The sequence below is a fragment of the Acanthaster planci genome, linkage group LG06 (genome assembly GCF_054643075.1).
Source record: "Acanthaster planci isolate LZ-2023a linkage group LG06, COTS_SCS, whole genome shotgun sequence".
Classification (NCBI taxonomy): Eukaryota; Metazoa; Echinodermata; class Asteroidea; order Valvatida; family Acanthasteridae; genus Acanthaster; species Acanthaster planci.
The window spans coordinates 9,623,029-9,635,169 of record NC_141782.1 but is presented as its reverse complement, the minus strand read 5'-3'; the positions used below and the strand labels follow the sequence as shown (position 1 = coordinate 9,635,169).

General features: G+C 42.1%; 1 protein-coding gene across 1 annotated transcript; it reads right to left on the bottom strand.

The window, feature by feature from the left end:
- Positions 1 to 722: 722 nt before the first annotated feature.
- LOC110975694 (uncharacterized) lies at positions 723 to 11,764 on the bottom strand. Its single transcript, XM_022228394.2, has 3 exons — positions 11,665 to 11,764; positions 8,070 to 8,202; positions 723 to 7,916 (listed from the first exon to the last, which is right to left on the bottom strand). Exons 1-3 carry the CDS (start codon positions 11,734 to 11,736, stop codon positions 2,809 to 2,811), a joined length of 5,313 nt encoding a protein of 1,770 aa, XP_022084086.2. The 5' UTR covers positions 11,737 to 11,764; the 3' UTR covers positions 723 to 2,808.
- Positions 11,765 to 12,141: the final 377 nt, after the last annotated feature.

The following is a 12,141-nucleotide window of genomic DNA, read 5'->3' as shown; positions in this document are numbered from 1 at the left end:
ACGTGGCTACCAACGATCATGGATCATGATCAATCATCAGCAGCAGGGTATGGTCCGAGCATGTTTCGATTTGAAAACGGAAAATGAGGGAAAAGACGACAGACTCGCTTCTTCTTTTTCTGTTGAAAACGAAAGTACATGTAGTCCAAGTTTCATTCGTCTGCACACGTGTACCCGCGTTATTTTGACTGAGGTGACGTCTCTGAGCACTTCTCAAGATGAAAACTGCCTTAAATCCCCTTGTGAGTTGCTCCTCCCTTTAATAGAAGCAACGAATTCCTCGTATAGTGGCGAGCATACAAATGCGTTTCGTACATTACACAATAAAAAATTGAAACTGTTTTTCATTCTTAAATGTTGGAGCAATAGGCCTAGATTATGTTGGTGCTTATATCTACACTGAAAAAGGGGAAAAAGAATGTGATCGTTTTGAGTTTTTAAATGAAAGACAAGATTTTGTTCTGTTGTCATTTTTTTTCAAATCCAAAATTAGAAATGTATTGTTTTCTATTTTCATTTTCTTTTTTAAAACGGAAAACAACTTTCAAAAATTTTTTCATTGTCACGTCAAAAAACAACTTCTTTTTTGGTTGTTTGATTTTCATTTTACAATCAAAAAAGAATAAATACGTGTATATATAAATGGAATATATGTATATAGAATATGTACATAAATATGTGCACAACTAATAGACGAAAGAACACTCACGGGGGCAGGCGTATTCCATGAAGTGAAGCTTCTTTTATCAGCATAAAATATGTATTTAACTGTCCCTTTTAATGTGAACCAAATGTGCTAAAATAAGCGGACAAATCATTTTCATATTCCGTATGTTTAGCTGCATTTCCATCATTTGTGACCAAGAAGGACTATTATATGTATTAAGCAATTTGACTTTCTATGAACCTAAAAGTAAAAGAGGCCACACCAAACGTGGTTCCCTACATCCAGTATTTGTATTAATAGGGGAGGGGAGTTGAGCTGAAACAAGTTAATTAATAAAAGCATATCTAAATGAAAGGTTGTGTCGTGAAATTAAATATTTTGAACTCAAGTAAATTTAGCAGCAAATGTGTGGCTTAATTAAACCATATCTGTGACAATAGAAACAATTTCCATTCAATCATTTTATGGATATAATAAGAAACCACACGTGCAATACAGTAAACTTGCATTTAAAGATTGTTTTCATTTGTCAGCACCATGTTCAAACTCCCATTTGTGACAACACAACCTTAAACCTTAATTTCAAATAACATAGGAAATCAAATTCCCACATACAATTAATACATGCATATCACCTTCCCAAGAATAATAACAGGAATTTACAAAAAGAAACCTGAACTTCTGCAGTGAGCATCTTACCCAACAAAAAGGGAGATCATTACATACTCATCTTAGTAATAACATCAAACAGAACTATGTAGCATCCAGCTCAGTTTTTCCATTTTCAGAAAGAAGTGTCATTGATGAGTAGAATGAGGCTGGTGCATTAACTGCTTGAACTGTCTTGAAGTTGCAGAACAAGACTATAATTATAATGGCTGTAATTAAGAACATCTTGAACACTGAAGTTTTGAACAAGAAAAATAGCCAAAATTGGGTAAACAATTTTAGCCAGTTGATAGTGTAAAAAAAGCAAAAAATCAATTTACATGGGTATAGTTTGTATAAAAAAGCTCAACAGGTGCAAACAATTTCTTGTAAAAATCTTTTGAAAAGATAAAAAAGCAACAAACATGAAAATACAAACTTGGTTTGGTGCATAAATACTCTCTTTGTTCCTTATTTTACATGGTAGTGGAATAACAGCATGTACAATTTTACTCAAACATGTTAATTACAGAAAAGGTACGAATATAAATATGGATTATGTAAACTATTTCAGCTGCATTTTTAATTATATATTTTTTACAATTTCAATCAACAAAATCACATACATGTACTCGTAATTACACAAAGTTGTAAGAATCATTGACAGCAGTGTCTGAGGTTTTGGTTTCAAATACAGACAGAAGAGAAATGAAATTAGGTTATTAAAAAATCTGCCCTCCAAGAAAAAAAGAGATGACTTCCCACATCTCAAAACTCAGTACAACATAGAGATAAAACTCTGAGCTTAAAATGTCTTCCAGAAGTTGTCTGCTTAAGTGCCAGACAAAATCAGCGACAACATGTTTTAACCAGCCTTTCCAACATAGATGTACATGTACATATTATACACATCAATGCATAGAGTGACATGCATGTATGCGGGAACATGGAAGTACAAATTCCTTCACAGGATCTTCGCTTTTGGTTCTGGACTAAAATCCTGTCTTGTTCAATGTTTGAGGTTATGAACAAAACACTACACGCTGATTTTATCAATGATTCATCGTGCATTACATTTTAGAATTTTGGACTCAGTTTTTTCCCTTGAAGAAAAGACTAGACAAAGTTTGTTGTTCATGAGAATCTCGACTTAACCCCTCTCTTCCAACTCAGCAGCTTTCACTTGGAGGAGTAGGATTTAGTAAGCAATACAGCGAATGTCACGGGGCTAATTACTTCCTGACACTGTACTGACTTGACTTGTTTTGCACTCTCGTGGGGTTTCACTTTCAACATGAAAGAAAAGTTTGTAAATGGTTTAGACAAGCCAAATTTAAATGTCAAGATCACTTGCATGTTTGATATTGAGCGGCCTTTTACATGTAAAGCAACAGAAAGTAAAATGTATAATTGTTTGATTACTATTAACCTTCTCTGTTTGTTACGACCTCCTCAAACGTTGGTTGCAATTGGAGACACTGAACAGAGACTTTTCATGTTACAGCTGGCGTCCTAAATGGGTCCTCATCCTTATCCATATGCATCTCCTTAAAATGCTGATTTAACTGACAGCGGGAGATACCCATGTGGCTGCAAAGCTGGCACTTCATTGGCTGTTCATCACGACGCTGGTGCCTGTACATCTTCTTGGGTTCGGCTGTGTGGTAGTCACAACTCCAGCAGCACAGCACAGTGCGACCAGACTCCCTCAAGATCTGCCGGCTGCATTCCAGTATCACATCACCAAACTTGACAATCTGCTCACTGCTGAGTTGCATGGGGAGTGTTGCAACTGAGGCAGATGAGGTGACTGGTGTAGATGGAGAGGAAACAACCAGCTCCAGAGGAAGGTACTTGTCACTCGTGTTTCCCAAGTTTACAACTCTGACTGGGGTGGTGCTGGAAGAGCTGGTTGGGGCTGATGGCACGGCAGAAGTGTTTTCACTGGCACTTGAGGAAACCATGGTTCCAGGGGTTACTCCTGCTGTGGATGAGGTTGTTGGACTGAGTGAATTTGCAGGCAGTGAGTTCCCCAGACTACTCTGCTGAGTTGGAACACATGAGGATGCTGTGCAGACTAACACATTAGAGTCTAGAGAGATGCATACAGTTGTAACTATGGCTGAACTTGGAGTGCCATTGAAACTGCTGGCCTGTGTTACGGGAACCGGGACTTGAGGTGCTGCTTGTCTTATGCTGTCATGGCAGAATGGGTGTCTCTCGGACACGCCTTGATGGCTTCGATGGTTGAATTGCCGCTGGTGTGAGTCACAAAGACTGGTTTGTGAAGGTGGTTGATTTCTACTCACTGGTGGTGACATAAAGCCAGGTGGGTACATGTGACTTGAGTTGTCATGAATCGGTGGGGAGTGAGTGTAAGGTCCAGAACAACAAGTGTCCAATCGGTCATCTGAGAAGCTCCTAGGCATTGCTGTCCCAAACATTCCCTCTGCCAAGCTTGATCCTGGCAAATTTCTTATTGGAGAAGAAAATCGAGGGCTGTACAACACACTGTCATGCATATGGACTTGACCGTAGGATCTTGGAGACATCAGGCTCAGATCTGGGGGATGGGGACTCGGTGGTGGCATGTACAGAGAGCGATGGATAGGACCATATGGGGTAGGTACAAACATGTGATTGACAGGGCCCTGCGGGTTTGATCCAGCGGACTGCCCATGGTGGGGGGCAGGTGGGGGTGTGGCATGAACCTGGTGAGTCATGCCGTGTCCTTGAACAGAATGGGCTGACAGTGACCCTGGCAGTGGCACCCCATGGAGAGGAGTCATGGAAAGATTGGGCACTGGGGTGGAGCTGCCGTACAAGACGGATGGTGGGGGCATCAATGGCATAGGCAGATGAGACATGGAATTTGAAGGGACCCGTGCACCAGGCATGCCATGTACATGATGAGCAGGGTGCTGATGGGGAACAGACTCTTGCCTGGGATGCTCCCTTGATGCATGCAGAAGATCTGTGCTTGTCATTTCTCCCCTTTCAGCAACAGCGTGAGTCGGCTGGGTTCCAGTGAAGCTGCTGCTCTCCTGGATGGCAGACACCGCCACTCTGCTTGCATGGGTCTGTGTGCTGACAACTGAGCTTGGAGTTTCGGACCTTGTAGGATGCATGCGCAGATTCCTGTTCCGTCGCTGCAATGCCTCATTCATGGCATTCCTTGCATTTGGTGGGATATTGCTGTGAAGTGGAACTGACTGGATATGGCTTTGCATGCTCAGGACTTGATCTCCTGGTGCAGTTGTTACAGAATTATTGACCCCCTGATCAGCACCTTCACTGCCAGTAAAGCTAGGAGGGGGTGCAGCCATTCTACCCTGTCTCTCAGTGCTTAATCTTGCAGCATGAGTTCCAGGTAAACTGCTTCCCTCTTGTCTTGAGAGAATGCCCTCAGAAGTGGTGGGCCAGTTTTGGATTCCTTTATCTGTACATCTCACCACAGATGACGGCATTCCAGTGGCTGATTGTGAATGAAGTCCATGGTCTGCAGAATGTGTGTGACTAATGGTACTATTGGTCACACTGACAGTCTCAGTAGCTCTAAAGAAGCCTGCAGTCGTGTTAGGAGTCACTGTCACTGGTGGCGTTAGAGCAACACTTGAAACAACTGGAGGTGTGCTCATATTCAGAGAGGGAACCCCCCAAGGATTCCTCTCCAGAGCTCTTGATCGGAGTATTGCTGTGGCTAAGATACCTGCATGGTGGGGCACTACTGGTAGAGATGGGGTGCACAAGCTGTGCTCGGGTCTGTTTGTGAGAGTAGTACACTGAAGACTGCTTGGTCTTGCACCTGATGCATCAACATTTTGTCTCGGCACAAGATGCTCTTGATTAGCCTGTCTTGCTATCACTAACGGCAAATCGCTCTGTGGTGGATTGTGGCCCCTGTTGCCGATGGCACCATTTATCTCAGGATGCATGGTACCAAGATTGTCACCAGGAAGCTGGGGCTGCCTTCGCACCGGAACAGCATTCCTCTCATCACTGATGGATGATAAAGAAGCAGGTGGTATTCTTGGAGTGTTCACATCTAGTAGGTAAGTTCCATGTGGCGCAGGAGGGGTGGACAAGGTGGTGGTGGATATACAGGAATTGCTGGAGCTAATCAAGGTGGAAGGGAAGCTGTGATTTGCATTCCCCACTGATGTCACTGTGTTGTGGGAATAAGTTACGGCTGTGTGGGAGTCTGCATGTGGCCTTTGCTGTCTTGCAACAGGATGTGAAGAACTAGGAACATTACCTTGAGGCCTGATGGTTTCACTTGGATTCTGCAAGGATTGGACAGATGTTCCAGGATGAATTCCATCATGGGATCCCTGCGATGCAGAATTCATCTGCACATGACTATGCAAGTTTCTGCTCACCACACTACTGCACATTGTAGTGCTGAAGACAGTTCTTGAATTTAGTCTTGGTATGGAAGTTAAACTCTTACTGAGAGAAACACAGGCTGTTGTGACCACCGTAATGTTATTGGTTTGCTTGGATTGCATAGATGGTGCGGTGGAAGATGTGAGCAAAGCTAAACCAGGCTGAAAGCTCACTGTTGTTGGTACAGGAGCACTGTCCTTGGGTCCTTGTGGGACTTGATGGTTTGCTGTTTGTGAAATATTAAAGGTTACCAGTGGTGCAATGGTTGTGCTTGTGTAAAAGCCTCTAGGTCCTGTTGCAAAGTTGGGCAAACTAGAGGCTCTTGGAGCTGTTGTGATAGTCCTAGTCCACTGTTCATTCACTGGCCTGACAGATCCATGAAGATTATTGCTTGTTGTTACATTTACTGGCAGTGTGGAGTGTCTTAAATAGTCAAGGTCCTGAACATTTGTCATGCCGCCCAAGCCATTGGTGATTGACGAGCAAGAATCTGAGGCCCCAGATGATGAAACTAATGTGTCTGGCAGTCTCTTTGATGAATCATGAGAGGCAGAGTTTGCCACGACTGTGGTTGTTGCCGGATGCACTATGGTCATTGTCTCTTCATTAACTAAATAACTTGAAGCTCTAATCCCTTGACTCCTTTGATTTGGTATCACATCTTGCCCCAGTGATATCTGTTCTGTCAGGCCATTTTCACCAGCATCTCCTTGTCGATATTGCACACTCTGGCCTGTAGTGGTCACTTCATTGTTCCTTTGTTCTGATAAATATTCACTAGGTACTGTTCTGTGTATACTGTCAACAGGGTGTGAAGACACTTCATCTGTACACTGACCAGGCAAAGCTTCGACTATCCCACTCCTGCCACTGCTCTTATCTTGTATGCTACTGTTTTCACTCACTGAAGAAGCAACAGACACATCTACTCTGGTCTTTTGTCCCTTGCAACGACTTTTGGCAGAGGAAGCACTCATCCTGTGTGGTTTGCTTTTCTTTTTCTGACTTGTTTCTCTTTGGTTATCTTGGGAGATATTTGTTCTTGGGCTCCTTAACATAATTCTCAGTGTTTCATCAAGAGACACACCACGTGTACTTGTTGCATTGGTTTTCTTGCAGGAAATTTGAGCAACACTGCCAAGACGAGCACTCGACTCACTTACACTTGACTGTGTCAATCCACTGGAAGTTGTAGTGATGCAGGCGTTTGCTGTGCTCACTGGTTGTCCAGTAGAAGTTGCCACAATGTCTGATGCATTCACAGACTGTGTCGAAGGAGTTTGCAAATTGCTAGATTGTGTTTGTACGACATCTGCAGCTGAAGGAACATCACAGTACTGCACTTGCCCGTTAGCAATGCCAACACTGGGGACAGTTATCTGTAAGATTCCTGAGCTTGTTAGAATGGCTGGTAGATTGAATCGCACACCTCCGTTCAAGGAGACAGCTGGTGTGATGCAGGTCTGGGGCTTGGTGTTAGCTGCTGTGTTCAAGTTACCATCATAACAACCTCCATTCATCAGAAGGCTGTATTTATATCTACTTGCTTTTGGCTTTGATACTGTCTTCGTTTTGGCAGTTCTGTTTGCTGACATTCCATTTCTGCCTTGGCTCTGTTCACTTCTCACTGGTGCTGCGTTGGCAGAAGAAATATCAGCACTGGTTTTGTTCAGGTTGCTCTTAGTTGGCACACAGCTGGTAGGCTGGAGACAACTGTGACTGGAACTGCTTGGTAACAGTTGAACAACAGTTTTGTAGTGACCTGCAATGTCTGTCATTGCAATCCTAGCTGGGGGATTCATTACATTTAAGTACTTGCCGCGTGACATCAATGGAACAGTCACTGAGAATGGAGAACCACTGGATGCCAAGGCCTCAGTGTTGAACATGGGTGTGTGGGCAATGATTGGTACACTAGGAATCAGCTGCACCTTTGGGCTCACAAACATCACCGGTCCGCTCTTGCTGTCCCCCTTGGTCACGCAGAAGGATGGGCCAAAGTCTGGCTGGGGAGCATCTTTAATGGGAACGGTTGCCGTGACAACCGACTGGTGGTGGTCTTTCTTGACCGTAGGCTTGGGAGCAATTGGTTTGAATTTTTTGCGGCACAGGGTCTCCAGCTGGGGATCACATGTGCTGTCATCGTGCCCGTCTGATGAATCCAGTTTACGCTTTGACTTTGATGGGCTGCATAGAGTTGGAGAAGGCTGCTTTTCTAAGAAGAGAGAAAAATTTAATGGAGACATCATTTCCTGACCACTGACACACATGGGCAAGTAATTTGTGTCTCAGCTCTCACCAGATTACCAAGCAAAGAAATTCATTTCATTTCCCTTATCTCACTGTCTATCAATCTGCTGTGTCTCACCCTTAGTCTGCTTTTCTTGAATGCTAGCTCTTCCATTTTCTGTGATGGAGTTCTCAGATGCTTCTAATGAGGTCAGTTTGGAGGATGACTGACATTCACTGGCTCTATTTCCAGGTGGCTGACCAGGTGATTCCTGGGAAGTGAATGAAAAATTTATAATGAAATGAAAAATTTATAATGAAAAATTCATAATGAAATGGGTCTTACATGTACACGTATTTGTCCTGGAAACATTTCCGAAATAGGATTGAGAGCTCATCTGCATACCTGGAAAAAAATTCCAAAATAGAATTGAGAGCGCATATGCATATATTTCGACAAAAAGCTCAAATTCTCTTCTATTTTAAAGTGATGATGTTCAACTACATTCACTTCTCATTCACTACTTGACTTTTTAAACAGATTTTAAGGTTTCTCTTGTTTAAGTATTGATTTTCCCTTTGTTCAGCTTTTTGAAGAATGTACAGGACACATACATGTACATGTAAGCCACTATAGCACTGACAATGTTGTCGGAAATAAAACTCTTGTTGGAGGTTGAATCCAATAAGAAATTATCCAAACTCAATGACAAAATCAAAAAAAAAATTTGAACAGCTGCATTTCTGTTAAATTCAAAAACCATATTTTTTTCCATTCCAAAAATCAATTAAACTGGAGCTAAAACCTTTTAGAGCAAAAACGAAGCCAAAATGCCCAATGACAAAAAGTGTAGCAATTTTCTTTCATATGGCCTACATGTAGCAAAAAACAGCACATTTGCAAAATAGACATTTGTGCAGCAACAATTCTTTTATGATTGACTGTTGTGGTTTTCCCATGAGCTGGGCTGTTGTTGTCCAGTGGAAATATCAGTTAGTGGTACTAAAAACAGTTTACTTCCTAAAATGTTTAGATGCAATCTTCTAGCATTTATGATCAAACCCAGCACTGGACACAACGAACACAACATGTATTAACATTAACCCCTTCCTGCCGGGAGGCGGTAAGAGTCGCTGTAAAACTTGAGATCCCTCTGACCACTTTTCAGCTATTATTCTTGGCCCATGCTCAAGCGAACACGGTGAAAGAAAGCATACCCTGGCTCTTGTGTATATGGTGATTGGCCTTTGTGTGTTGCCAAGAAATGAAAAGGCCGAATTTGCATCATAACCACCAGCTTCACAATAGTCCCCACTTTGAAAAGAGGTAACGGGAATGTGGACGCGTGAAAAGAGCCGCATGCCACCGAACAATGAGCAGGTGGCCTTTGTGGCCAAGCGAGGCTGGAATTCTCGGAGTCTGCTTTCAGAAAAAAGTCCCGGCGTCAAGGGGTATGATCATTCACATCTATACACATAATAAATCATACATGTATGTACGCATGAAATTCTGGACTGGTTGCAATCTCCTTGCTAATATCATTTTCACTTTGTCACATTGAGACCCAGTAACCTACATGTAAATTTCAGCGTTTGAGGGTTGTTCAGGCTCATAACTCCCTAACCCCCATTTAGTGACAAGTTCTAATCTGTAACAAAAAATGCCCCGAAACAAAATCTACTTTTGATGACCGACCCCCCTTGCCTTCATTTCAAGTTATAAATACCAGTAAATTTGATTTAGTCTGAAAAAGTGCCCAGGAAATAGCTGATTGCACTATAGAGGATCTAGAATCCAAACTTTCCCGGGTCCTTTAAGCGGGCCCCAGACCCAATGCTGTAAGGGCTTCATGCTCTGCACTTGCATTGCCTGCCTCCATGCTGAAATTTAATGCTGTGGAGAACATTGGTTACATGTATGAGTTTTGAAGCCTTTCATGGTGAAGGTAGCAAGTTAGTTGTAGAGGTTTGCAGAAGCACCATGAGTAGGTGTGGTTCTTAAAAGAACCAGGGGTACTCAATGTTTCCGACAGTATGCTCTGTCCGTTGTCAGGAGACTGCAGGGGTTCCAGTGGTGAAGCTGTTTATATTGTATATATAATATTATATACTGGTTACATGAAGTACAAAATGCACACTGAGTGCCACTGAACTCTACAAATCTCCCTTTTTAACATTTGGATATGGCCAGGCAACAGTAGAGTCCAAGTACCTTCCATCTAGACTTTCCATTCCATTAATTCATTTCACTCAAAATAGCTCATACCCCAAATCAAAATCCTCTGAATTCACCTCCAAAATGGTCCTTAAACTGTCTAATGCATCCAGCCTAGGATTTAGTGAAAATCGGAGATTCCAGACATGATGGTAAGATTTAATCACATTTGGGAAGAAAAGAAAAATTTCCTTTCAAATTGGAAACGCTCTTCTTGTTAAGCTCAAAGTCACCATCTTTTTCAATGAGCTATTTAAACTGCACGTTAATGTCCTGGAGATGGCGTTACGGCGCACCGGCCTGGTGGACCATTCACAAAAAGCATGCCATATTGGCACACACACACCGACAACTGATTCCTGAGTGTTTTCATTCCTGAGGGGTACAGTTTGGATGTACCGATTCTCACTTAATCCTAAGCTGGAATCAGAAACTATAAGGACGGTTTTGGGGGTGAATTCGCAGGAATTTGATTCGGGGTTCGAGATATTTTGAGTGAAATGAATTAGGCCTAACATGACTAATTGGAAGGAAAGCTTATGGAAGGTACTTGGACTCTAATCTTAGAAAATACTTAGATATTTCTGACCAGTCTCGTACTCGTAGGGTTTGTGCAGTGTGTCCAGTCATGCCAGTGTATCATTCATACATGTACCGCATCCAGAAGAGCTATGTAGGCCTAGCCTAACGGGTCTTACTAATCAGCGTCAACAAACCGTCAACACGCGTCAACACATTGATAGTAACATCAACACACGGTCAGCACTTACAAAATGCATTGAAAACAGACGTATCAAACTGTAATGTATACACTTAGGAATAATTTCTATTTAATCAAGGTTACATTTTACAACATTTCAAGGGAGGTTTTTTCATGAGGAGCACCACCGTTAGCTGTCATCTTGCTTTCCCACCGTACCATGGTTTATTATACTGTATAAAGGTGACCCCTGTAGCGTAATGGTATGGTCCGTCTGACCGAGAGGCAACATGGCTACCGTCTTTCGTGGCTGTGTGGAGGGTGTTATTTTCGTGAAATAAAACGGCTTTTCCCCCAAATGTCGCCCACTGTTGTTAGCCAAATTGTATTTTAGGCATTATATTGCTATCGAATTGCCTCTCTGTTAACTTAGAATGTGATTTGGGTGTATTGACCGAGTGTTGACGTTACTATCATGTGTTGACGTTGTGTTGACGTTAATTAGTACGACCAAGCCTACCTGCCCGCGGAACTCTTTCATGTCTTTAAACATGTTAAACATCTGGACATGTAAAAATTTAATGTGTCTTGCAATTTACTACATGATGAAGGCAAAGGCCTATAATCTGTACAGGCCGTCCCCTGTCAACATGTCAACTTGTGTAGGCTACCTATTTTATTCTCATCAAAATATCCAGACTGATTCCCTGTTTTAAATTTTGCTGTGTGAAAGAGCTCCACTCGTTTTTGTCAAAAACGGTTACACGTAAAAAGTTAAGTGTCCTCAAAGAACCATAAAACAAAAAGGCAAAAACTTACAGCAACACTGGCAGCCATTTTGACATGTTTTGTGCTCTTTTGCACATCAATAGATGGCGCTGTCGATTTCATCTTTAAAACGCAAATACCCCGACGATCGTATCCGATATCCGATCACGTACGCACTCAGTACCCTTAGACTGGTTCCAATCCCTTCGTTGTCGTTCAAATTCCGGTGGATTGTACGGAGGGAACCAGCCATTCAATGTCCGTACGGCGAATACTCGGTACCCGCTCTCTAGCTTGGAGTTAATACATGTAATAACCAGTGTGAAACACGTCCTCCTCTCTCTACGACATCGACACGTACGCACTCTAAAAGGGAAAACCATTTAAATAAAAATGGGGATCTTTTTAATATAGTGTAAAGTGTCCTTACAAAACTCAAAAACCTTACTTAATTTCAAAATAAAAAATCAACAAAATTAGATATAAATTAATTTTGAGATTTGGATTCTAATTCTTTATTTCATTTGT

What these genes read in the sequence shown, in the direction of transcription:
- LOC110975694 (XM_022228394.2), bottom strand. Translation starts at nt 11,736, where the DNA reads ATGAAATCGACAGCGCCATCTATTGATGTGCAAAAGAGCACAAAACAT. An exon ending in AAATGGCTGCCAGTGTTGCT is followed by an intron (nt 8,203 to 11,664) that starts GTAAGTTTTTGC and finishes TTCACTTCCCAG; the next exon opens with GAATCACCTGGTCAGCCACC. An exon ending in TCAAGAAAAGCAGACTAAGG is followed by an intron (nt 7,917 to 8,069) that starts GTGAGACACAGC and finishes CTCTCTTCTTAG; the next exon opens with AAAAGCAGCCTTCTCCAACT.